This window comes from Nicotiana tomentosiformis, chromosome 2 (genome assembly GCF_000390325.3).
Source record: "Nicotiana tomentosiformis chromosome 2, ASM39032v3, whole genome shotgun sequence".
Classification (NCBI taxonomy): domain Eukaryota; kingdom Viridiplantae; phylum Streptophyta; class Magnoliopsida; order Solanales; family Solanaceae; genus Nicotiana; species Nicotiana tomentosiformis.
In genome coordinates, this window is record NC_090813.1 from 121,740,004 (window position 1) to 121,766,503 (window position 26,500).

At 43.1% G+C, this 26,500-nt stretch overlaps 1 protein-coding gene across 1 annotated transcript; it reads right to left on the reverse strand.

Annotated features, from left to right (window-relative positions):
- Positions 1 to 2,016: 2,016 nt before the first annotated feature.
- On the reverse strand, positions 2,017 to 3,806 carry LOC138905515 (uncharacterized). Its single transcript, XM_070194039.1, has 3 exons — positions 3,699 to 3,806; positions 2,440 to 2,577; positions 2,017 to 2,316 (listed from the first exon to the last, which is right to left on the reverse strand). Exons 1-3 carry the CDS (start codon positions 3,804 to 3,806, stop codon positions 2,017 to 2,019), a joined length of 546 nt encoding a protein of 181 aa, XP_070050140.1.
- Between the last annotated feature and the right edge of the window lie 22,694 nt (positions 3,807 to 26,500).

A 26,500-nucleotide genomic window follows, 5' to 3' on the forward strand; every position in this document is an offset into this window, starting at 1 on the left:
ACTCCCACAATCCGTATTTGTGATCAAAACTTTGCATTTGCGAACTGCCCATTCCCCAGCTCCCTTCGCGTATGCGAGCAGCCATTCGCAATAGCGAGGCTCGCATTTGCGAGATCTACAACTTGACACCAGCAATAACTATGCATCAGTTGTTCTAAATTCATCCGCAATGCACCCCAAACTCATTCGAGCCCCTCGTGTTCCAACCGAGCATGTACAAAAGTGTAATAATATCCCACAAACTTACTCGCTATCTCAAACCATCAAAATAATATTAAATAATAAGAATCAATCATCAAAACTCATGATTTTCAACGTTAAATCTTGTTTTCACAATTTTTCATATAAGGCGCCAAAATGCGCTCGGGTTACCCTTGACCCCAAACAAACGTGCGTACAAGTCCAAAAATATCATACCAACCTACCAGAATCGTCAAAACACCGATCGGAGGTCATTTATAAAAAATGTTGACTTTCGTCAACTCTAACCTTATTTTAAGTCAATAATCATATTCTTTTCAAATTTTCACATAAACGCTTTCCGAAAAGCAATATGGAACACGCACTAAAATTAAGAAACATCAAATGAAGCTATGGGAGGTCTCAGAACACAGAAATAAAGGCTAATACTCAAAATAGCCTATCTGGTCGTCATATTCTCCACCTCTAAAAGAAAAGTTCATCCATGAACGGACATAGAAAAGTACTTGGACTGGTAAAAAGGTGGGGGTAACTACTCCGCATATCTGACTTGGACTCCCATGTAGCTTCCTCAATCGGATGATCGCTGCATTGCACTTTCACGGTAGTAAAACTCTTGGATCTTAACTTATGAACCAGTCGGTCTAGAATAGCCATTGGCTCTTCCTTATAGGTTAGATTTTCATCAAGTTGCACCGTGCTGAAGTCCAAAACATGTGAGCTGTCCTCATGGTACTTCTGAAGCATGAAAATGCGAAATACCGGATGTACCCCTGCTAGGCTAGGAGGCACTACAAGCCTATATGCAACCTCCCTAACTCTCTCCAAATTCTCAAATGGCCCAATAAACCTCAGACTCAACTTGCCCTTCTGCACAAACCACATCACGCCTTTCATAGGCGACACTCGAAAAAAAAACCTTCTCACCCACCATGTAAGTCACATTTCGAATCTTTTGGTTCACATAACTCTTCTACCTTGGCTGAGTTGTACGAAGTCGCTCCTGAATCACCTTAACCTTCTCTAAAGCATAATGAACCAAATCAGTGCCCAATAATCTAGCCTTACCGAGCTCAAACCAACCAATCGACTAACGATATCACCTCCCATGTAAGGCCTCATACGGCGCCATCTGTATGCTCGACTGATAGCTATTGTTATAGGAAAACTCTACAAGCGGTAGAAACTGATCCCATGAACCTCCAAAATCGATAACACATGCACGTAACATATCCTCCAAGATCTGAATAGTGTGCTCGAACTGTCCTGTCCGTCTAAGAATAAAACGTGGTACTCAGCTCGACCCATTGTCCAACTTACGCTACACGACTCTTTAAAAATGTGATGTGAACTGCATGCTCGGTCAGAAATAATGAAAATGGCCATGGCGTGTAGGCGGATATTCTCTCAGATGTAAATGTGAGCCAACCACCCTGAAAAATAGGACGTCATCGCCGAAATGAAGTGTGTGGACTTAGTCAACCGGTACACAATAACCCGCACTACATTATATTTCCTCAAGGTCCATGGTAAGCCTACCACAAAATCCACAGTGATGCGCTCCCACTTCCACTCAGGTATCTTCAATCTTTGAATCAACCCACCCCATTTCGGATGCTCATATTTCACCCGTTGACAATTCGAACACCGAGAGACATAAGCATCGATATCTTTCTTCATCCTTCACCACCAATAGTGTTGTTTCAAGTCACGGTACATATTCGTGATACCTACGTGAATGGAATAGCGCAAACGGTGAGCCTCCTCAAGGATAAACTCTATCAACCCATCGACATTTGGAACACAAATCTGGCCTTAAATCCGCATAACACCATTATCTCCAATCATAACCTCCTTGGCACCACTGTGCTGCACCATTTCCCTCAACATCAATAAGTGAGGATCATCAAACTGGCAAGCCTTGATACGCTCCAACAACGATGAATGTGCGACAACACAAGCAAGAACCCGGCTACGCTCCGAAACATCCAACCTCACGAACCGATTGGCCAAAGCTTGAATATCCATAGCCAGTGACCTCTCCACTACCGGTAAATATGCCAAACTACCCATGCTCTCAGCCTTCCTATTCAATGCATCGGCCACTATATTGGCCTTCCCAGATGATATAATACGGTAATATCATAGTATTTCAACAACTCTAACCATCTTCGGTGCTACAAATTAATGTTCCTCTTGCTTGAACAAGTGCTAGAGACTCTGATGGTCGGCATAGACTTCACATGGAACGTCGTAAAGATAATGCCGCCAAATCTTCAATGCACGAACAATGGTTGCCAACTCTAAATCATGCATAGGGTAATTCTTCTCAAGAACCTTCAACTGCCAAGACGCGTATGCAATCACCCTACCATCCTGCATAAACACTACACCAAGCCCATTATACCATGCATCACAATACACGATGTAAGATCCCGAACCTATAGGAACACCAACACTGGGGCTATCGTCAATGTAGTCTAGAGCTTCTGAAATCTCACCTCACACTCATCGGACCATCTGAAAAGAGCATCCTTCTAGGTCAACTCGGTCAATAGGGCTGAAATAGATAAAAACCCCTCGACGAACCGGCGATAGTAACCCGCCAAACCCAAGAAGCTCCGAATCTTTGCAGCTGAAGTAGGTCTAGGCCACTTCTGAACTACCTCAATCTTCTTAATATCCACCTAATTCCCCTCGGAAGATACAACATCACCAAAAATCGTAGTGACCATACCAAGTACAAAAACTGTCTTATGGACATCTAATGTCCTAATCTTCACCTAATGGTAGCCAGATCACAAATCTACCTTGGAAAACACCTTAGTACCCTGAATCTAGTCAAATAAGTCATCAATCCTTGGCAACAGATACTTGTTCTTGATAATGATCTTGTTCAACTCTCGATAAGCAATACACATCCTCATCGATCCATCCTTCCTTTTCACAAACAATATGGGTGCACCCCAAGGCGAGACACTAGGTCTAATGTATCCCTTATCAAGAAAATCCTGCAACTGTTCATTCAATTCTTTCAACTCAACTGGGGCCATACGGTCTGGTGGAATAGAAATGGGCTGAGTGTCCGAAACCAAGTCAATTCAAAAGTCGATATCTATATCGAGTGGCATGCCTGACAAATATATAGGAAACACCTCTGGAAACTCACGCACAATCGGAACCAAATCCATGGAAGGAACCCCTGCACTGGAATCACAAATATAGACAAAATACACCAGACACCCCTTCTTGACTATACACCGAGCCTTTACATATGAGATAACCCTGCTAGTGGAGTGACCAAGAGTCCCTCTCCACTTCAATAGAGGAAATCCTGGCATAGCTAATATCACAATATTGGCGTATCAATCCAAAATAGGATTATATAGTGACAACCAATCCATGCTCAAAATCACATCAAAATCTACCATACCAAGTAATAGAAGGTCAACCCTAGTCTCATAGCTCCCGATAGTGACCAAACAAGCACGATAGACCTGATCTACCACAATGGAATCCCCAACGGGCATAGGCATATAAACAAGAGCACTCAAAGAATCATGAGATATATATCCAGATATGAAAAGCAAAATAGGATGATACATATGAATAAATAGAATGCGGATCAAATAAAAACGATGTATCTCTATGGGAAACTGGAACAATACCTACGTTGACTGCATTAGATAACTTTGCCTTGAATCTATCTGGGAATGCATAGAAACTGGACTGAGCCCCACCAGTCTGACCTCCATCTCTTGGATGGCCTCTAACTATCTGACCTCCACCTCTAACCACCTGACCATCACCTCGGGCTGCCTGACCCCCGACTCTAGCTAGTTGAGCGGACGGTGGAGCAACCGATGTCGGAATATGGCACGAGTACTGTGTTGTGGTATGCTACTCCTAAATCTCGGACAATATCTTCTGATATGTCCTCGTCGCCGCACTCAAAACAACACCGCGAATGGCGTAACTGTTGAGTCTGAGGCGATCCCTAATGACCCGGATGAACACTGTAGTAACTCTGTAGTAGTGGTGAATTGATGAGAGCTAAATGTCACGGGCCGACTTTCTTACGTACGTTAGCGGCACCGAATAGCCCGTGTGGTGCCTGTAGTCACCCCTTACTACAGACCAGCCTTCCTCCTTTCCCAAGTTTTCTAGCACGATCTTCTGCCTGTGGTGAAGCTTGCCTAGAAGGCTTGCTCCAACTGTGTCGCGTGATTGATATCTAGGATCATGGCCTCGACTAATTGTGGCGTATCGCATCTGCTGGATATCATCCTTGCACACACCCGGGGATATCTTAGGACATGTCTGTCCCTCGCCTAGCACTGAGCATCACTCTCGCGTGCACAGTCCAATCATCAGGCTTGACACTCGCCTCGTGCATCCTCACCCAGCTTGTGCTTCACCCGAGTAAGGCAATATTTAGTCCTTGGCCTTCGTCATATGCGTGTTTCATGGCATGCCCATACATAGCCCTCGCGACATACTTCCATCCCGTATAGTGTAGTGTCACCCCACAACTGCACGTCTAGGCCAACGGACCCTTGCTCGCATGGCTGAACCCAAGCCATGCTCACAAGTCTACACATGAGGCCCCTAAGATAGGTGCTTAAAGTATCCAATCATCACAGAGGTCTTCTTCCAACATTTCGGTAGCCCGCAAGGCATACCCCTCCCATATATCAAGCCGTCAGCGCCCGTTTGGTGCCGAACGCTAGCCTGAAGGCGTCGCACCATCCATAGAGTTCCCTAACTCGTATGGATACCTAAGACACTCCTTTGAGTCGTCCAGGCAGGCCCTTGAAGTTCCCCCTCAAGCTGGCTCATTTGGTACGGCTTGGTGGCAGCACGCATGGGGGAGGCAGGTTGAGTTTCAATACCTCTACCTCACTTATATATGCTTAAAATTTAAAAGCCCAAGGTTCCTGAGTAGACATGTCTACGCCAGAGAATCTGAAGAACCTTTTTTCACCAAATCGGAACCCCTAAAGTGCGGGGTGTAACATACTCCCACACTCATTATGTCATCATCCTCGATGACACATTAAGGCCTACGACATCCCGGAGTCTGCCCCTAAGGTATGTACATCGCGAATCCCTTAATCTTGTGGGTCGGACTTCCTTGAAGTCCTGCTCAAAATGAAGTCGTACCCCTTGCACTTCTCCCCCAGGTATCTTCCAAGCATGCCTCTGCACTTCACCTCCCTTCGGTGTTAGCTTGGAAAGTGCCTCCGCACTTGTACCCTCTGGTGTCTAACTTTTTGGTGACCCACACTGGTCAACCATACCATGACCCTTACGGCCTGCATGTCCGTCCAAAGCTCTTCCCTCAATGGTAAGCACATTATAGTACTCCTTGGTGCAGCTCCCGTAGCTTAATCGCTCCCGTAGTCTTTTAGTGCCTTTGGCGTAGTCCCCGTAGCTCAATCGCTCCCGTAGCCTTTTCTCACCCCCGTTACCTTGGAAGGCTTGCTTGCTTCAGGACTCACAATTTTTCCCAAATGCCTCTGTATAGGCGGATCCTCCCACACTCAATGTGGAAGATACTTCTCAGTGCTCCTGTACCACTTTTCATATTAGCCCGGCCTTAGGAAATTCATGCTGCATCATGGAACCTTTGGCAACTCAACTGCTTCGTACCCTTTGGCACTCGGCAAGCTCTTGGGACGTACTCTTGGTGAGTTCTACATTCTCAAAGTTATAGCATCGCCACATTCACAAACAAAGCTCTTTGTTTTCCAACTGTCACTTCCTCAGCAAGTACCCAATGTTCTCGGTAGTACTTCTGTACTCGCCCAATAGACAGGAACTCTCTTAGTTCTGCTAGCACAACTTCCTGTTTCGGTGTGCAACGCACTTGGCCCCATCTCAATGGTCCCCGATCATTCGGCGTACCCCTTTCCAAAATGACACCTTCTAACTTGAAAATCCATCCAATTCTGAAGTATTGCTATTTCCTTCGAATTCGCCTCCTCACCTTGGCAATTCAGCACTAGGCCTCCCCACAAAAATGGTTTGGCTCCTCTTCCCAATGCCCTCAGGCAGTTCATAAGTCTATCCCACAAGAAAGACACTCAAGTGATGTGTTGTACGCATCCTTGGCAAGATCTCTGCGCAATCATGCCCAAAGTTTATAGTCCACGGCTCACACTCTTTGCAATATAATTGCATGACCTGGCAAACATGGCCTTTTTCCTAACCACCCGACTTATCGGCATATCATCACCTTCGACAGAAGCCCGAACTTTTGAAAGAAATTGGGGTCACCCATTTCCTTCTTCAAAATGGCCAACAACTCCAACTGGCTGCTTTACATGAATAAAACGCCGCAACCTAACAAGCTTCCAACTCTACTGAGCCCTCTTGGTCCAAGCGATCTTCAACCCATGCAAGGAACTCTCTCAGTCTACATTCGACAATCTTTATGACCATGCCTTGCTTAGCAAAGCTGCTAACCCACTGCTAACAAAGTTTTTGACATACTGTCAGATCATCACAATCTAGGATAATAGAGCTTCTGCTAACCGTCTGTTCGTCTTGTGTAACTATTCCAACAGCATCGCACAATGGCCCTCTTTGCAAGCCAAATGTGCCTCAATAGAATCCATTTGAAAACAGCAACCGCTGCCTGGAAAACATCCCTAACGATATTTCAATCAAACTATGATACCCCAAAATCACCTTCCAAAACATAGACGATGGCGGAAACAACGACTGTGACGTGGTCTGATTCTGATGGTCGTAGTTTATGGCTGGCAAAGCAATTCTATCCATAACTCACGTGACTAATCCCTTTTCGACCAGTAGTATCACGTTCTCAATCTTTGGTGGCATATGAACATCAATCCTTGCTTCGATATGATCTCCGCACTGACATTCAAAATGCACTCGCCATCTCAACTCTTTCCTTGACATCATGTCATGGAATAGTATGGCCTTAAATAGCATTGATACCACGTGTTACAGGCCGACTTTCTTACGTACGTCAGCGGAACCGAATAGCCCGTGTGGAGCATGCAGTCACCTCTCGCTACAGGCCAGCCTTCCTCCTTTCCCAGGTTTTCTAGCACAATCATGTGCCTATGGTGAAGCTTGCCTTGAAGGCTTTATCCAACTGTGTTGCCCGTCTGATGTCTAGGCTCATGGCCTCGACTAATTGTGGCGCATCGCATCTGCTAGATCTCATCCATGCGCACACCCGGAGTTGGCTCAGGACAAGTCTGTCCCTCGCTTAGTACTTAGCATCGCTTTCGCATGCACAGTCCAATCCTCAAGCTTGACACTCGCCTCGTGCATCCGCACCTAGCTTGTTCTTCAAATATTTCGGTAGCCCGCAGGGCATACCCGTCCCACATATCAATCCTCCAACACCCTTTAGGTGCCCAACGCTAGCCCGAAGATGTTGCGTCATCCATAGACTTCCCTAACTCGTATGGATACCTAAGACACTCCTTTGAGTCGTCCAGGGAGGCCTTTGAGGTTCCCGCTCATGGTGGCTCATTTGGTACGGCTTGGTGGCAGCACGTACAAGGGAGGCAGGTTGAGATTTAATACCTGTACCCCCTTATATATGCTTAAAATTAAAAAGCCCAAGGTTCCTGAGTAGACATGTCTATGGCAGAGAATCAGAAGGATCTTTTCTCACCAAATCGGAACCCCCAAAGTGCGGGGTGTAACATGAAGGTGTACTGAATACTGGCTGCTCTGAACGAGACCCGTATGTGCTGTGACCACCTGAGGAACCATGAGACACCTGAAGTGATGACTGAACGGGCTTGATAGAATGACCTTTACCAAATGAACCCCTGCCTCGAGACGAGGCATCATTGAAACCACTGAATTGATGATGCCTCTTCTCATATGCCTCATCTCTGCCTTGACTACCAATCCTCTCGATCCATCTGGAAATCTCTACAACCCGGTTGAAATGTCATCCTCAGTCTCTCTGATCATCTGCAACCTGACACCACAAGTAAGTCCATCTATAAATATCTTCACCTTATCCTTCTTAGTAGGGGTCAAGATAGCTCCATGGCATTATAGATCTGCAAATGTCTCATACTAGGTAACAATCATGCTACCCTACGGGAGGAGCTCAAACTGGCTGCACAGATTCTCTCTCTTGGTGAATGAGATGAATTTCTCCAAAAATAGTTGTGAGAACAGATCCCAAGTAAGTGGAGGCGAACCTACTTGCCTACCCCAAACATACTTCTGCTACCATCTTTTGGTAGAACCAGTCATCTGAAACACAGCGAAGTCAACTCCATTGGACTTCATTATGCCCATGTTGACACCTAATGGCAATGGTCCAAGAAATCATGTGGGTCCTCAGAAGGTATACCACCATAATGAATAGGGAATAGCTTGGTGAACCTATCTAGCCTCTTCAACCCCTCTGTCGGAATATCGGGTCCCTCCCTGGGCTATGTAGCTATAACGGGCTGAATTGCTCCAACTGCTGAAACTTTTGGAGTCTGATATATGGGAACCATCTACTCTGGAGTGTGAATAGCGAGAGTCTAAGCATCTCCCCGATCTAAGAGACGGCTGGTGCTACAGGAAATGCACCGGCCTGGGCCACGCACTCCATAACGCCCACTAGGAGGACTAGAATATCCTAAAGTACTGGGGTAGCAATGAACCCCTCTGGGACCTGAGCTGGTCCAATTTGGCGCCGCATGAATGGGGATCTCATCCTCCTGCTCAATCTGAGGCTCTGCTATAGGTGTTGTTGTGCGTGCTCTAGGTTGAGCTCTGCCTCTGGCCTTACCTCGGCCCCGACCCCTACCCCTGGAAGTGGTTGCAACCAGGGGCTCCGTCTCTTGCTCGGTTATGGATGTTGTGCGTGTCCTCACCATCTATGAGAGAACAAGAATATAATAATTCAAACTTCAGCGATAGAATAAAATCACACGATAGAGAAAGAAAGAAGAAAAATTTTTCCTAAAGTCATATAGCCTCCAAAATATAAGTACATACATCTCCATACCGATCGTCCAGACTCTATAATTCTTGCTCATGACTCATGAGACTACGCAATCCAGGGCTCTGATACCAACTTGTCAAGACCCAAAATCCCAACCACGGGGCCGTGATGGCGCCTAATATCCACTTGCTAGGCAAGCCAACATTAGCTAAATAACTAACCAATTTTAACAATTTTATAACAAAATAATGATAATTAACGATTGATAAACTCAGAAATACATGAAATCATTACATGAATAACGCGGTCTTAACTACTCTCAGAAATCCGGAGTCACAAGTATATGAGCGACTAGAATACTACAAATATGATTTGAAATAAAATACAACTATTTGAAACTACAGAAACAGTAAAAACATGATAGAAAGGGACTTCAGGGACTGCGAACGCCGACAACTTTACCTCAAGTCTCCTATAGAAGTCGGATCCGAGCAAATTCCTCTACGCTCCGCTAGGACCAACACCGAGATTTGTACAAGAAGTGTAATATGAGTACAACCGACCCCATATAATTTGTAAGTATCGAGCCTAAGCTCGACGAAGTAGTGACGAGGCTATGACAAGACACTCGCTATAAACTTGTACGAGAAATAATAAAAAACAACAAGAATATAAAGAAAGAAGTAAACTTATAAGAACGGGACCCGAAGGTCAACTAACAGAGGTCCCCATAATAACATCATCGCATAACCTCATATCACAGTACCAAAATAAAGCACTATAGTCACAAACAGTTACAACACATCATACTCCATTACGACGCGCAACCCAATCCCACATTAACACAATATCTATTACGCCGCGCAACCCGATCCTAATATCATATCATTATCTGTTGTGGCATGCAACCCTATTCCATTAACAACTCATTTTAATACTGTTGTGGCGCGCAAACCGTTCCCAATATCAACTCATTAACATAACAACTCAACACAACCAATAACATAATCTCAACACAAAATGGAAATAAAGCGTACAGAACATCAATGAACTACTAGTACAAACAGAGAATATCCAACATCTCATAATTACAAACCTCAACAATTCATTAGTACAAGAACCGCAAAACGGCTCACGTAATCGGATATAACAAAATAATATGCAACAAGTAACGTAAAGATCATGAAGGCAAGTAATGACATGAAACAATAAAGATATACACTTAATACAAGTAGGAACATATAGCAGGTAAGCAGATATTGAGCGAGAAATAAATAAATCAAAACAAGTAGCAGCTAAATGACAGATAACAAGTAAGGCATTTATAAAAAGTAAGATCATATAGCAATGAGAGTATGTAACAAGAGATAACATGGAATAAGTAGTGACATAAAGGTAAAAATAGCCCAACCCGCATGCTCTAACCCATTACAATGCATATACACTAGTCACCTCGCATATACGCTGTCCCCACACATAATTCACCTAGCTAATAGACCAACAACTCCAAATTCCCTCGAGTCAAAGTTAAACACGAAGCTTAGCTCTTTCCGCAACTAAATCAATAATCAACTACGGCTTTTTCTTTCAAACAAGCCTCTAAAGCAACCGAATATAACCAATTATCGTTCAAACAATTCAATATAAGCTTTAAAAACTACACGTGAATAAAAAAGGTTCACATAAGCGCCATTTGGCATATATTAATGCCATGTGGAAGCTTACATAGGAGGAATGCTTGCATTTGTGAGAAGATTCTAGAGAAGTATGGACATTTCCTTTGGAAGATCCAAGATGTTTATGGATTTGGTAGGAAAGTCCTTGGAATCTTCTAGGCTTGTAGAGAATTCTAGAGAAAGCCCTTATCTTGTAAATATTAAGGACTTGTGTAACAATTAATATTTACACACTAGCCCCTAGGAGACTAGTATATAAAGGAGACCATTCATTTGTAATTCATCAAGCAAACAATTCAAGTTCTCTCTAATATAAAGCTTCCATTAACAATTCTCTTGTGTTCTTTCTACCATTCTCTTAGCGATCTTGAGTGTAGTAACAAGAATGTGAGCAAATTGTCAAGTGCGGCACGTGTACTTAGTTAATTACTAAGGACATGACAACGTGGTATTAGAGCAAAGATTGCAACTAAGGGAATGGCGAACGACGGAGAAATTAATGCTGCCAACACTCAAGCCAACGTCATCTAGGATGCTGCTGGTAAGAGCGACCGTAACAAAAAGAGAAATGCTACCAACAAGGGCCAGGAGGTGCCACCTGAGGTTGTGTCAAACGAAGGGCTTACATCCCAAGAACCATCTGCCACTGAGGTGAGTGAGGATGAAGTGGAGGTCCTACCTGAGGACGTCTTGCTCGGTAAAGAGTGGGTGATGAAGATAAATGCGGGGATGGATGTCGTGGAGATCTTTGGCCAACGCTTGGGGAAGGTGGAAGGCACCCTTAGTGTTCTTGAGGGGGACACTCTTGAAGAGATTGAGAGCATCCGAAATGACTTGGAGGGACGTACACAGACCGAGATGGAACTAAGGCAAACTATCACTGCCTTAGAGTGCAGACTCATGGAGGCTTTGAGTACTATCGATGCTATGAAGGCAAAGATAGAGTCACTCGAGGAGCATGTTAGTGCTGGCGTGACCGAGGCAGCTAGTAATGTTGTGGTGAAGAGGGAGGCCAAGATCGAGGCTCCCAAACCCCCGGTGTTCAAAGGTGTTCGTGATGCGCAAGAAGTGGAAAACTTCCTTTGGCACTTGGAGAACTACTTCAAGCACGACAAAGTGAAGGACGACGAGGCCATGATCAACACTGCGGTGTTGTACCTCTCAGAGATTGCCATGCTATGGTGGAGAAGGAAGATGAGGTATATGTGCTATTAGCACGTGGGATCAGTTCAAAGCCGAGTTTAAGCGACAGTTCTTTCCAAACAATGTCTTGTACGAGGCAAGGCGCAAACTTAGGGAGTTGAAGCAAACAGGGAGTATACGTGTCTATGTCAAGGAATTCACTACCCTTATGCTTCAAATCCCCAACCTGACCAATGATGACTTGTTTTTCCACTTCATGGGCGGGTTGCAAAATTGGGCTAAGCAGGAGTTACAACGCCGGCAAGTCGCAAATATAGACCAAGCCATAGTGGAGGCCGAATCATTGATGGATTTCAGGCATGACAAACACGACAAAGGGAAAGTCAAAGAATCAAAGTTTAACAATGTCAAAGGTGGGGGAGACCGTGGCAAAGGCAAGGAGATACAAAAACAATACTACAAGACTCAAGATTCCAAAAAGCTGAGTGGCCGTCAGGGGTACGCCAAGAAGAAAGCGCAGGCCGAGAAGAAGGGATGTTACATATGCAGAGGTCCTCATAGCTTCAGGAATTGTCCCGACCTAAAGAGCCTTAGCGCCATGGTCCGTGAACGGAAGGAGCAACCGCAAGGAGAGAGTTCGGGAACCGCACAGTTAGGTATGATCGTATTATGCGGTGCTGTCACAAAGCAATCTATCCAACCTATCGAGAATGGAAACCAGTACGTGGATCTCACCATCAATAACAAGCCTACTCGTGCAATGGTGGATACTGGAGCAACTCATAATTTCGTGACTGAGGCTGCCGCAAAAAGACTAGAATTGAAGCTTGCTCCAACCAACTCCCGCGTCAAGACCGTGAATGCCGAGGTACAAAATGCTCGTGGGGTAGCTAATGGAGTTGGTGTCAAATTGGGAACTTGGAAAGGTATGACAAACTTTACCGTAACTGCTATGGATATCTTTGACATCATATTGGGACAAGAGTTCTTTAGACATTGTCATACTTTGATCGATCCCTACCTCCAACATCTCTTGGTTATGGAGCGAGAAGGAGCTTGCATGGTACCTACAGTGTCTATGCCACACGGACAGAGCCAAGCACAACTCTCAGCTATGTAGGTTGTAAAGGGGATCAAGAAGGGGGAGCCGACGTTCGTGGCAACCATCGCAAGTCTAGAGGAAGACAAGAGTTTTCAAGAGACACTACCACCTTGCATAGAGAAGTTGCTTGAGGAAAACAAAGATGTCATGCCCGAGGAGTTGCCTAAGCACTTTCCGCCTAGGCGAGAGGTGGATCACAAGATTGAGTTGGAGCCAGGGGCTAAGCCACCCGCATTTGCCCCATATCGTATGGCACCGCCCAAGCTAGAGGAGCTTAGGAAACAATTGAAAGAGTTGCTAGATGCTGGTCACATTCGCCCATCAAAGGCACCTTTCGGCGCACCAGTATTGTTCCAGAAGAAGAAGGATGGATCATTACGCTTGTGCATAGACTACCGAGCACTTAATAAGGTCACGGTGAAGAATAAGTACCCAATCCCGCTCATTGCTGACTTATTCGATAAACTTGGGCAAGCCAAGTATTTTACCAAGGTGGATCTTCGCAAGGGCTACTACTAGGTTCGCATTGCAGAGGGGGATGAGCCAAAACAACATGTGTGACGAGATATAGAGCCTTTGAGTGGTTGGTGATGCCTTTCGGCTTAACCAATGCACCTGCCACATTTTGCACCCTTATGAATAAGATTTTCCATCCCTACCTTGATCAGTTCGTGGTAGTCTACCTAGACGACATAGTCATCTACAGCAACACCTTGGAAGAGCACATGAAGCACTTAAGGAAGGTTTTCCAAGTCTTTCGGGAGAACGGGCTATACATCAAGAGGGAGAAATGTGAGTTTGCACAATCAAAGGTGCACTTCTTAGGCCATGTTATTAGCAATGGCGAGCTACGCATGGACGAGGCTAAGGTACGTGCTATCCAGGAGTGGGAGGCACCTATAAAGGTAACTGAGTTGAGATCTTTCCTTTGCCTTGTTAACTACTATCGTCGGTTCATCTGTGGCTACTCAGCAAAGGCCGCACCATTGACTGAGTTGCTAAAGAAGAATAAGCCATGGGTTTGGACGGAGCATTGTCAAAGGGCATTTGAAGACCTCAAGGCAGCTGTAACAGAGGAGCCAATCTTGGCATTACCTGACTTTGCCAAGACATTTGAGGTGCATACAGATGCCTCAGATTTTTCCATTGGGGTGTCTTGATGCAGGATAAGCATCCCATAGCATTTGAGAGTCGCAAGTTAAATGAGACGGAGCGACGTTACACAGTGCAAGAGAAGGAGATGACTGCTATTGTGCATTACCTTCGTACATGGCGACATTATTTTCTTGGGTCGAGGTTCGTGGTCAAGACCGACAATGTAGCTACTAGCTACTTTCAGATGCAGAAGAAGCTCACCCCAAAACAGGCTCGGTGGCAGGATTTCTTGGCCAAATTTGATTATGTACTATAGTATAAGCCGGGCAAAGGTAACGTTGTAGCCGATGCCTTGAGCCGGAAAGCCAAGCTTGCTGCAATCACTTCAACAAGATGGGACATTCCTGAGGCTATACAAGAAGGCATGCAACACGATCCAGCAGCCAAACAACTTATCGAGTTAGCCAACCAGGGCAATACGAGACGTTTTTGGGTCGAAGACGGCCTACTACTTACCACAGGTCGGCGGGTCTACGTGCCTAAGTTTGGAGACATTAGACGGCGGATTATAAGGGAGAGTCATGACACAATGTGGGCTGGTCATCCAGGCCAACATCGCACTAGGGCCTTGGTTGAGTCAGTCTACTATTGGCCACGCATGCGAGATGACATAGAGTGTTATGTGCAGACTTGTCTTGTCTGTCAACAGGACAAGGTTGAGCAACAAAAACCCGGAGGAATTTTGGAGCCACTACCAGTTGCAGAGCGTCCATGGGAGAGCGTGACTATGGACTTTATCACTTGCCTACCGAAGTCTGACGGTTATGGTACTATTATGGTGGTCGTGGATAGATTTTCCAAATATGCCACCTTCATGCCCGCCACACCAGGTTGCACTGCCAAGGAAGCTGCCAAGCTATTCTTTAAGAATGTGGTGAAGTATTGGGGCTTACCAAGGCATATTATCAATGATCGAGACCCCCGTTTTACTGGGAACTTTTGGAGAGAATTATTCGATATACTTGGCACGGAACTACACTTTTCCACTAGTTTCCACCCACAGACAGATGGACAAACGGAATGGGTCAATGCCTTACTAGAATGCTACTTGAGGCATTATGTAAGCGCGTATCAGAAAGATTGGTCAAGGCTCCTAGACATCGCCCAATTCTCTTATAACTTGCAGCGGAGTAAGTCCACGGGACAGACACCATTTGAGCTAGCCACAGGCCAACAGCCACAAACTCCACATTCATTACCACCCGCGTTCGAGGGAAAGAGTTTGGGGGCTTATCATATGGCTAAAGGATGGGAGGAGTAGCTTGACACTGCTAAGTCCTACTTTGATAAGGCAGCTAAGAAGATGAAGAAGTTTGCAGATCGTAAGCGGCGTCCTACGGACTATAGAGTTGGGGACATGGTCATGGTGAAGTTTAATCCAAGACAGTTTAAGGCACTATGAGGCATGCATCAGAATCTGATTCGCAAGTATGAGGGGCCCTTTAAGATAGTCGCCAAGGTAGGCAAGATCTCATACAAGCTTGACATGCCATCATATCTTAAGATCTATCCTGTCTTCCATGCCAGCATGCTTAAGCCATATCATGAAGACAAGGATAATCCAAGTAGGGGCCAATCAAGTCGAGCACCTATTACTATTACCGCCTCGCACGACCGGGAGATTGAGGCTATTATTGATTACCAGGCCAGGCGAAAACAAGGGCAAAAGGCCACCGCAATGTTCCTCGTCCATTGGAAGGGGCAATCACCAGAGGAGGCCACATGGGAACGTTATGAAGATTTATGGCAATTCAAAGATAAGATCTGAGAGTTTATGCAGCAACATTGTGCCGCGGTCGTCGCAACATTAGGTGGGGGAGAGTGTGATGACTCGCCATGTCATCATGCCACATAAGCGCCATTTGGCATATATTAATGCCATGTGAAAGCTTACATAGGAGGAATGCTTATATTTGTGAGAAGATTCTAGAGAAGTATGGACATTTCCTTTGGAAGATCCTAGATGTTTATGGATTTGCTAGGAAAGTCCTTGGAATCTTCTAGGCTTGTAGAGAATTCTAGAGAAAGCCCTTATCTTGTAAATATTAAGAACTTGTGTAACAATTAATATTTGCACACTAGCCCCTAGGAGACTAGTATATAAAGGAGACCATTCATTTGTAATTCATCAAGCAAACAATTCAAGTTCTCTCTAATATAAAGCTTCCATTAACAATTCTCTTGTGTTCTTTCTACCATTCTCTTAGCGATCTTGAGTGTAGTAAGGCTAACTTGGCAAAACAAGAACGTGAGCAAATTGTCAAGTGCGGCACGTATCGAGCCTAAGCTCGACAAAGTAGTGACGAGGCTATGACAAGACACTCGCTATAAACTTGTACGAGTAATAATAAAAAACAACAAGAATATAAAGAAAGAAGTAAACTTATAAGAACAGGAGCCGAAGGTCAACTAACAGAGGTCCCCATAATAACATCATCGCATAACCTCATATCACAGTACCAAAATAAAGCACTATAGTCACAAACAGTTACAACACATCATACTCCATTACGGCGCGCAACCCAATCCCACATTAACACAATATCTATTACGCCGCGCAACCCGATCCTAATATCATATCATTATCTGTTGTGGCATGCAACCCTATTCCATTAACAACTCATTTTAATACTGTTGTGGCGTGCAAACCGTTCCCAATATCAACTCATTAACATAACAACTCAACACAACCAATAACATAATCTCAACACAAAATGGAAATAAAGCGTACAGAACATCAATGAACTACTAGTACAAACAGAGAATATCCAACATCTCATAATTACAAACCTCAACAATTCATTAGTACAAGAACCGCAAAATGGCTCACGTAATCGGATATAACAAAATAATATACAATAAGTAACGTAAAGATCATGAAGGCAAGTAATGACATGAAACAATAAAGATATACACTTAATACAAGTAGGAACATATAGCAGGTAAGCAGATATTGAGCGAGAAATAAATAAATCAAAACAAGTAGCAGCTAAATGACAGATAACAAGTAAGGCATTTATAAAAAGTAAGATCATATAGCAATGAGAGTATGTAACAAGAGATAACATGGAATAAGTAGTGACATAAAGGTAAAAATAGCCCAACCCGCATGCTCTAACCTATTACAATGCATATACACTAGTCACCTCGCATATACGCTGTCCCCACACATAATTCACCTAGCTAATAGACCAACAACTCCAAATTCCCTCGAGTCAAAGTTAAACACGAAGCTTAGCTCTTTCCGCAACTAAATCAATAATCAACTACGGCTTTTTCTTTCAAACAAGCCTCTAAAGCAACCGAATATAACCAATTATCGTTCAAACAATTCAATATAAGCTTTAAAAACTACACGTGAATAAAAAAGGTTCAGTTTTTAATGAGATTGAAAAGTCAACCCTAGGGTCGCTTGGTCAAAATTCGAGATTCGGACCAAATCTCGATTATCCATTTACCCCCGAGCCCAGTTATGTAATTTATTTCGAAATTCGACCTCAATTTGAGGTCTAAATCTCAATTTTATAAAATTTCTAAATTCTACTAAAAATCCCAAATTTCTACCATGAAATTCCTAGTTTTGTTGTTATAAATTCATAAAAAGTAATGGAATTGATTAAAAACTGGTTAAAGTTGCTTACTAATGATTTTTGAAAGAAAAGCTCTCAAGAAAATTGCCTCTAGAGTGTTTAGGGTTGAGGGTTGAAAAATAGAGTGAAATGAGCTAAATCCCGACTTTTTCATCTTTTACCCAGCTGCAGGTATCGCAATTGCGAAACACTAATCACAAAAGCGACCCGTGCAACAGGTCCCAAGAAGTCGCACTTGCGACTGCCCCCACGTGCGCATTTGCGATCAAAGCTTCGCATTTGCGAAGCTGGATAGCCTTCCCAAGTATCGCAAATGCGACAGGCATTTCGCATTTGCGGAGCTCCCACAGTCCGCATTTGCGATCAAAATATCACATTTGCGAAGTGCCCATTCCCTAGATCCCTTCGCAGATGCGAGGAGTCACTCGCAAAAGCAAGGCTCACATATGCGAGCAGTATCTCGCATTTGTGAGATCTATAAGTTGATACCAGCAACAACTATGCATCAACTGTTCCAAACACATCTGCAATGCACCCGAAACTCACCCGAGCCTCTCGGGTTCCAAACCGAACATGCATACTAGTGTAATAACATCCCACAAACTTTCTCGCTACCTCAAATCATCAAAGTAATATCAAATAATAAGAATCGATCATTTAAACTCATGATTTTCAACTTTAAAACTCAATTTCACAATATTTCATGTAAGGCGCCGAACAGACCAACAAGTCCTAATTCCCTCGAGTCAAAGTTAAACACAAAGCTTAGCTCTTTCCGCAACTAAATCAATAATCAACCACGGTTTTTTCTTTCAAACAAGCCTTTAAACCAACCGAATATAACCAATTATCGTTCAAGCAATTCAATATAAGCTTTAAAAACTACACGCGAATAAAAAAGATTCAATTTTTAATGAAATTGAAAAGTCAACCCTAGGGTCGCTTGGTCAAAATTCGAGATTCGGACCAAATCTCGATTATCCATTCACCCCCGATCCTAGTTATGTAATTTATTTTGAAATCCGACTTCAATTTGAGGTCTAAATCTCATTTTATAAAATTCCTAAATTCTACTAAAAATCCCTAATTTCTACCATAAAATTCTTAGTTTTGATGTTATAAATTCCTAAAAAGTAATGGAATTGATTAAAAATTAGTTAAAGTTGCTTTCTAATGATTTTTGAAAGAAACGCTCTCAAGAAAATTGCCTCTAGAGTGTTTAGGGTTGAAAAATAGAGTGAAATGAGCTACATCCCGACTTTTTCATCTTTTACCTAGCTGCAGGTATCGCAATTGCGAAGCCCGCATTGCGAAACACTGATCGCAAAAGCGACCCGTGCAACAGGTCCCAAGAAGTCGCACTTGCGACTGCCCCCACGTGCGCATTTGCGATCAAAGCTTCGCATTTGCGAAGCTGGACAACCTTCCCAAGTATCGCAAATGTGACAGGCATTTCGCATTTGCGGAGCTCCCACAGTCCGCATTTGCGATCAAAACTTCACATTTGCAAAGTGCTCATTCCCTAGATCCCTTCGCAGATGCGAGGAGTCACTCGCAAAAGCAAGGCTCACATTTGCGAGCAGTATCTCGCATTTGTGAGTTCTACAAGTTGACACCAGCAACAACTATGCATCAATTGTTCCAAACACATCTGCAATGCACCCGAAACTCACCCGGGCCCCTCGGGTTCCAAATTGAACATGCACACTAGTGTAATAACATCCCACAAACTTTCTCGCTACCTCAAAACATCAAAGTAATATCAAATAATAAGAATCGATCATTTAAACTCATGATTTTTAACTTTAAAACTCATTTTAACAATATTTCACATAAGGCACCGAAAAGCGCAAGGGTCACCCCCGACCCCAACCAAACTTGCGTACAAGTCCAAAAAATTATACGAACCTACTGCATTCGTCAAATCACCGATCCGAGATCGTTTACCCAAGATGTTGACCGTGGTAAACTCTAGCCTCATTTTAAGCAAGTATCACATTTTCTTCAAATTTTCACATAAATGCTTTCCAAAAAGCGACACTGACCACATACGCAGATAACAGATATATCAAATGTATCTATGAGAGGTATCAGAACACAGAAATAAAGACTAATACTCAAAACGACCTATTAGACTGTCAAAGTTAGATACATATATGCCATTTTCCAACTAGCCCCTCTCTATTCATTTTTTTTTGAGAACATGAAGGGGTGATAACAAATACTTGTGACTTCTAGAAATTGTCTCAAGTGATTACATAAACTTCTAGAATTTTCTCAAGTGATTACAATTTGCTTGACGTGCAGTATAATATTTTATCTTTTCCAATGGTTTCTTCGATCCTATACCATCAAAATTGTCATCCCAAATGAATTACGTCTAGAATACAAGGGCTAACACATATAATATCGGTGTTGGTTCAGATTGAATTTCATAATTTTTTAAAAATAGTTACACATTCAGAAATCACCTAAAACGATTATATATCTCATTTTTTTATAATTCACATACTTCTAAAAAATCATATTTGTAAAAAGATTATTTGAACTCTGAACAATATATTGATCTTTTAAAAGTAGAAAGATTTTTTGGCAATTATTTTGATCTATTAACATGTACTCGTAAAAGAATATACGGAAAATCATTCACATGTTTATGACTTGACCAAATAAATAACTCAACTTTAATACCGTCAAGTTAATGTCAATTCAAAGCGCCAAATTGCTAGTGCTAGTGATTAATTAACTTTTCAATGATTTAAGGAAAAACATGGTTTTAATTAGTTAACATCATACTATTATTTTTCCTTCCTTATTTCAAGGGAGAAGCCCGAGAGTAGGTGAAGTTAAAAAGAAAGGAATTTTAAATATGCAATTTAAGGTACTTTGATCACGTCATTATAACCCCAGGTATGTATTGGGTAAAATTGATTTATATTAAATGATCGTATAATAACGTGACACGTGTAATCGGAGACAAATGGAAGATGAAGCGAGTAGAAACCATGTCTGGGACAACAGCTTCGGTTGGCAACGGGAAGATCCTGAAGGGAACACCGTCAACAGAAGCAAATGAATGTTTGTCCCTGGATGTTATTTAATGAAAAATATTCCTCAGTATTAAATAACACATCAGTTGCAGAGAATTTTGGGATTCATAGTCTGCCGTTACATATTCATCAATGACCCCCATTATTGTCACGTAAGAGGGGCTTGATCCTAGGACCTTGTCCCCTGGGTATAGCTATAAATAGTGGCTTCAACAACCATTGTAAGACATGAAAATTCTGAAAAACTTATGCTACACACTATTCCATACTGAATAATACTTTAACTTCTGTCGAACGTTATTCTTATTGCTGCCTTCGTAAGCCTTCCTCCCGCAACCAAGCTATCTGTTATTTTATCTCGATTTCAACGCTAAGTCTTGGATTTTATTTAATTTATTTTCCACTATGGGAACAAATCAATTCGCTTGTCTATAAACCATGCCCACTATCGGACTTAGACATATGCGTAATTGAGTTGATCCTTGCATCTATTACTAACCTGTTTAATTTTTTATTTCTTAGCAAAAATCGTAAAAATAATGGCAGCTAACGATGTCAACATCGCATATAATATTGAGGCACAAGAAAATCTGCCTCAACACGAGGATTTGGTTAGTGATACCTGCAACGAGGAGGACGTAGCAACGCCGTTCATGGCCGGCGATATCCACGACACGTACGAGAGCCGACTCCTAATGATACTGAAGAGGAGAACGTTGTGAAAACAGTGAGGATTTTGAGAGAACAACAAAAGGCGATCATAAGCCATCTCTCACGACAAGACCAGACCATGACAGAACTAAGGAAAGTGTTGTCAGGTGCTTCCAAAAATGCTAATGGAAGAGGCCCTATTCCACCTAATGCTCCTGTAAATCAAACATCGCAAAGGTTTGATAACAATACCCCGAGGGGCGAGGTCGGCTTCGACAGAGATGGGGGATTGGCAGCGGATCCGATAATAACAACAATAATGATCCCTTCAAAACTGAGCTCATGCGATTCATGAGGGAAATGAACGAGCGGATGGACCCGAATGCGAAAGAATTCAATGCTCGAATGGACCAAATTCCGGGCGCACCACCAGTGCTGAATGGCCCAGACTCGAAGAAGTACACCCAATTACCGTTCAAACCGAGTGCAGCACCAGAGTTGATTCTGCGGTTCAAAATTCCAGATATACCAAAATATGATGGGACTTTAGACCCTCAGGATCACATCACCACCTATACAATGACGGTGAAAGGAAATGACTTGGCTCAACATGAGATTGAGTCGGTCCTTCTGAGGCAGTTCGGAGAAACCCTCACGAAGGGGGCCCTGACATGGTATTCACTCTTACCCGAATATTCAATATATTCCTTTGAGATGCTCACAAATTCCTTCATCAAGGACCATGCTAGGGCCAGGAAGGTTCAGGCCCGGAAAGCGGACATATTCAGAATTTCACAAGGAGAGTCTGAGTTGCTGCATGAGTTCGTGATTAGGTTTGGGAAAGAATGGATGTTGTTACCGGTCGTGCCAGATGAATGGGTAGCTGAGGCATTTACTAAACGGTTAAACCCGAGGAGCTTAGACGCCTCCCGAAAACTGAAGAAAAGACTGCTCGAGTTCTAGGCAACTACATGGGCGGATGTCCATAACCGTTACGAATCAAAGATAAGAATAGAAGATGATCCACTTGGGTTCCCGACATCAACTAAGGGTCAGGAACGAGAAAAGAATAGGGATTAATCGAAGGTCAATTTTGATGCAGATCGACGATCTTCTAAGGGCTAGTTTTTCCCTAAGAGAGAGCCGAAGGACGTGGCAGTAGAGGGTTCTAGTCAGCAGATAGGTTCATTCCCGATAGAAGAATTGATCGCGGCCGGAATAATAGATCATTGCAAGACAAGGAGGTATCGAGTTCCAGGTATTCCACTTATCCCAGGTTGTCTGAGTATAACTTCAACGTCAGCATAGTAGAGCTGGTATCGGTAATGAGGAACGTCAAGGAAACGCGGTTTCTGAGGCCGACAAGATCCGATCCTAGCCAGAGGGATCTTAATTTATGGTGCGAATATCATGGGACTAATGGCCACCGAACTGGGGACTACCGACATTTGCGCGAGGAGGTGGCAACATTGTTAAAGAACGACCATCTCTGGGAGTTCTTAAGAGACCGAGCTAAGAACAGTTATGGCCGTAACTGAGACAATACAGAGCCCTCAAAGATAGCCCTCGACTAACTATCAACATGATTTTTGGGGGGGAACGAGATCAACAGTGTAACCTATTCGGCGACGAAAAAGATAGAGGTGTCGGTGACTCATAGCAAGAGACCCCGAGAAATCGCCGAGGATGACATCACCTTCACAAAAGAGGACACCGATGGACTTCTACTTCCGCACAATGATGCCCAGTTAATTTCTCTTAACGTTTTAGATTTCAAGATTAAACGTGTTTTGGTTGACCCAGGAAATTCAACCATCATTCAATGGAGAGTGCTGGAACAAGCCAAGCTAACTGGAAGCATCGTTCCGACAATGAAACTCTTTACCGAGTTCTACTTAGCAAGTGTGACAACCCGAGGGGATATCTTGCTGCCCACAAATGCCAAAGGGTGATGAAGACTACCTTATGCGAAGTAGTAGACGGTAACATGGGATACAACATAATCCTTGGCAGACCATGGCTACACGAGATGAAGGTCATACCATCAACATAACACAAACTTCTAAAATTCCCAACTCCAGAGGGAATCAAACAAATAAGAGGAGATCAACCCGCGACAAGGAAGATGAATGCGGTCTCAGTTTCCAGCAGTAAAGTAAAGGAATACGTAGTATTGCAATTACAAGAATCAACACTTGTTCCTGAACCAAACGAAGATAACAAAGGGGAGGAGTCGTCAAAATCACACCAGGTATCAAGATATTTCCAAGTACCATAAGAGACGGACGTGGCCAAGTCCACGTCGGAAGAACTTGAACAAGTGGCATTGTTCAAGAAGTTTCTAGAGAGGAAGTTTCTCATGGGGACAGTACTAAACCCTGAGCTCATGTGAGGATTTATTAAATTTTTTAACACTAACGTTGATTATTTTGCATGGTTGTATGCGGATATGACAGGCATCTCGCTAGAGATGGTCGTGCACAAGCTAAGCCTAGACCCAAGCATCCCGCTGGTAAGGCAAAAGAAGCGCCCAATTGTTGAGGTCAGAAGCAGGTTTGTTAAAGAAGAAGTAACTCGATTGCTCAACATCGGTTCAATTTTGGAGGTAAAGTATCCCGATTGGCTAGATAATGTAGTAGTAACTCCGAAAAAGAAGTATAAATTTTGTACATGCGTAGATTATAAGGATTTGAATAAGGGTGCCTAAAAGACTCGTTCCCACTGCCAAATATTGATCAAATGATTGATGTAATGGCCGAACATGAGTTGATAAGTTTCCTCGATGCCTATTCCGGGTACAAGAAAATTAAGATGAACCCGGAGGATCAGAAAAAACTTCATTCATAATGAACTTTGGCACATATTGCTACAATGTGATGCCTTACAGGCTTAAAAATGCCGGAGCCACTTATCAGAGGCTACATGAACAAAATGTTTAAAAAGAAAATAGGGAGAACAATGGAAGTATATATAGATGATATGTTGGTTAAGTCTTTGAATGCAGGTGACCATTTGAAACACCTCCAGGAAACCTTCGATATCCTAAGAAAACACAACATGAAGCTTAACCCCAAAAAGTGTGCGTTCAGAGGCAAATCGATAAATTTTAGGGTTTCCTAGTGTCACAAAGAGGGATCAAAGTCAATCCCGATAAGATTAAAGCCATCGAGGACATTCCAGACTAGCTGACAAACGTGAAAGAAGTCCAAAGACTAACTGAAAGACTGGCCACTCTAAAGAAGAAGAACAACTTCGAGTGGACTCCAAAATACCAACAGTCTCTAAAAGACCTGAAATGGTATCTATCAAGCCCTCCATTACTATCAAAATCAGAGAAGGCGAATAATTGCTAATATACTTAGCGGTCTCAGAGGTAGCGGTAAGTGTTGTTCTAGTCTAGGAGAACGTAGGTACATAATATCTTATCTATTATGTTAGAAAATTTTTATCGGGAGTGAAAACTCGTTATACATACCTCGAAAAATTGGCCTTAGCTCTCATAATTGCCGCTCGAGAGTTCAGGACTTATTTTCAGTGCCACCTGATTGCCGTGGTGAAAACGTTTCCCCTATGGAATGTCCTTCACAAACCTGAGTTGTCAGGTCGATTGGCTAAATGGACAGTTGAAATTAGTGAAGTCGATATTGAATATAAGCCCAGGACTGCAATCAAATCACAAGTTATGACAGACTTCGAGGCCGATTTTAGTGTCGGGAGTTTGGACCTTGTTCACAGTCGGAGCTTCCAATGTGAATAGGTCCGGGATTAGTGAGGCATGCTATAAAAATAACTTCCTTGGCTAAAAATGAAGTCATGTATGAGGCTGTGATTGCAGGACTTGAACTGGCCCGGGACTAGACTCTGAGGTCATTGAAATCAAATGTGATTCACAACTAATGGTAAATCAAGTTTATGGAATCTCTGATACAAAAGAGGAGTGCATGCAGCAATACGTGGTTATGGTTCAATCTTTGCTCGGGTGGTTCAGGGAATGGTCGATCACCCATGTACTGAGAGAAGAAAATGCAGAAGCGGATGCATTGGCCAATTTGGGATCGTCCACGTAAATGAAGGGTTCAGATTCGGGTACCATCGTTCAGTTCATGCATTACGTACTGGATGTGGATGGTTATTATCAAGTAAACACAATTAACCTAGTTTGGGACTGGAGGAATGAGATTATCGACTACCTTGAGCACAACCAGCTGCCCGAAGACTCGAAGTCATCCCGAGCACTCCGTACTAAAGCAGCTCATTACAGCTTTTGGGGAGGACAGTTATACAGAAGGTCATTCCAAGGCCCGTTGTCCTGATGCTTAGGAGCCTCCGAGGCTAATTACATCATGAGAGATGTTCATGAAATAATTTGCGAGAATCATTCAGGTACAAATGTGTTGGTGTTAAAATTAGTCAGGGCAGGATCCTACTGGCCCTAGATGGAACAAAACGCTAAGGAATTAGTTCAGAAATGTGAAAAGTATCAACGCCATTCACCATTAGCACACCAACCGATATAACTTCTGCATTCAGTACTTTTCCCATGGCCATTCATGAAATGGAGGATGGATATAGTCAGGTCGCTACCACCAGTTCTCAGAAAGGTAAGATTTCTTTTAATTTTAACTGATTACTTCACTAAGTGGGTTGAAACAGGTCCTTACCAGAAAATCGACGAGCGCGAAGTGGTCAATTATTGACGGGAAAACATAATTTTTCGGTTCGAAATACCGAAGGAAATTACCTACGACAATGAGCCGTAGTTCATAGGCTCAAAGGTCACAAAATTCCTTGAAGTATTGAAGATTAAAAGAATCACATCTTCACTATACCATCCGAGCGCAAATGGAAAAGCGGAATCAACCAATATGGTGATAATTCAAAACCTCAAAAAGAGGTTTGAAGCAGTCAAAGGCAACTGGCTTAAAGAGTTACTAGGAGTGTTGTGGGCATATCAGATAACAACCAAATTAAGTATGGGAGAGACACCTTTC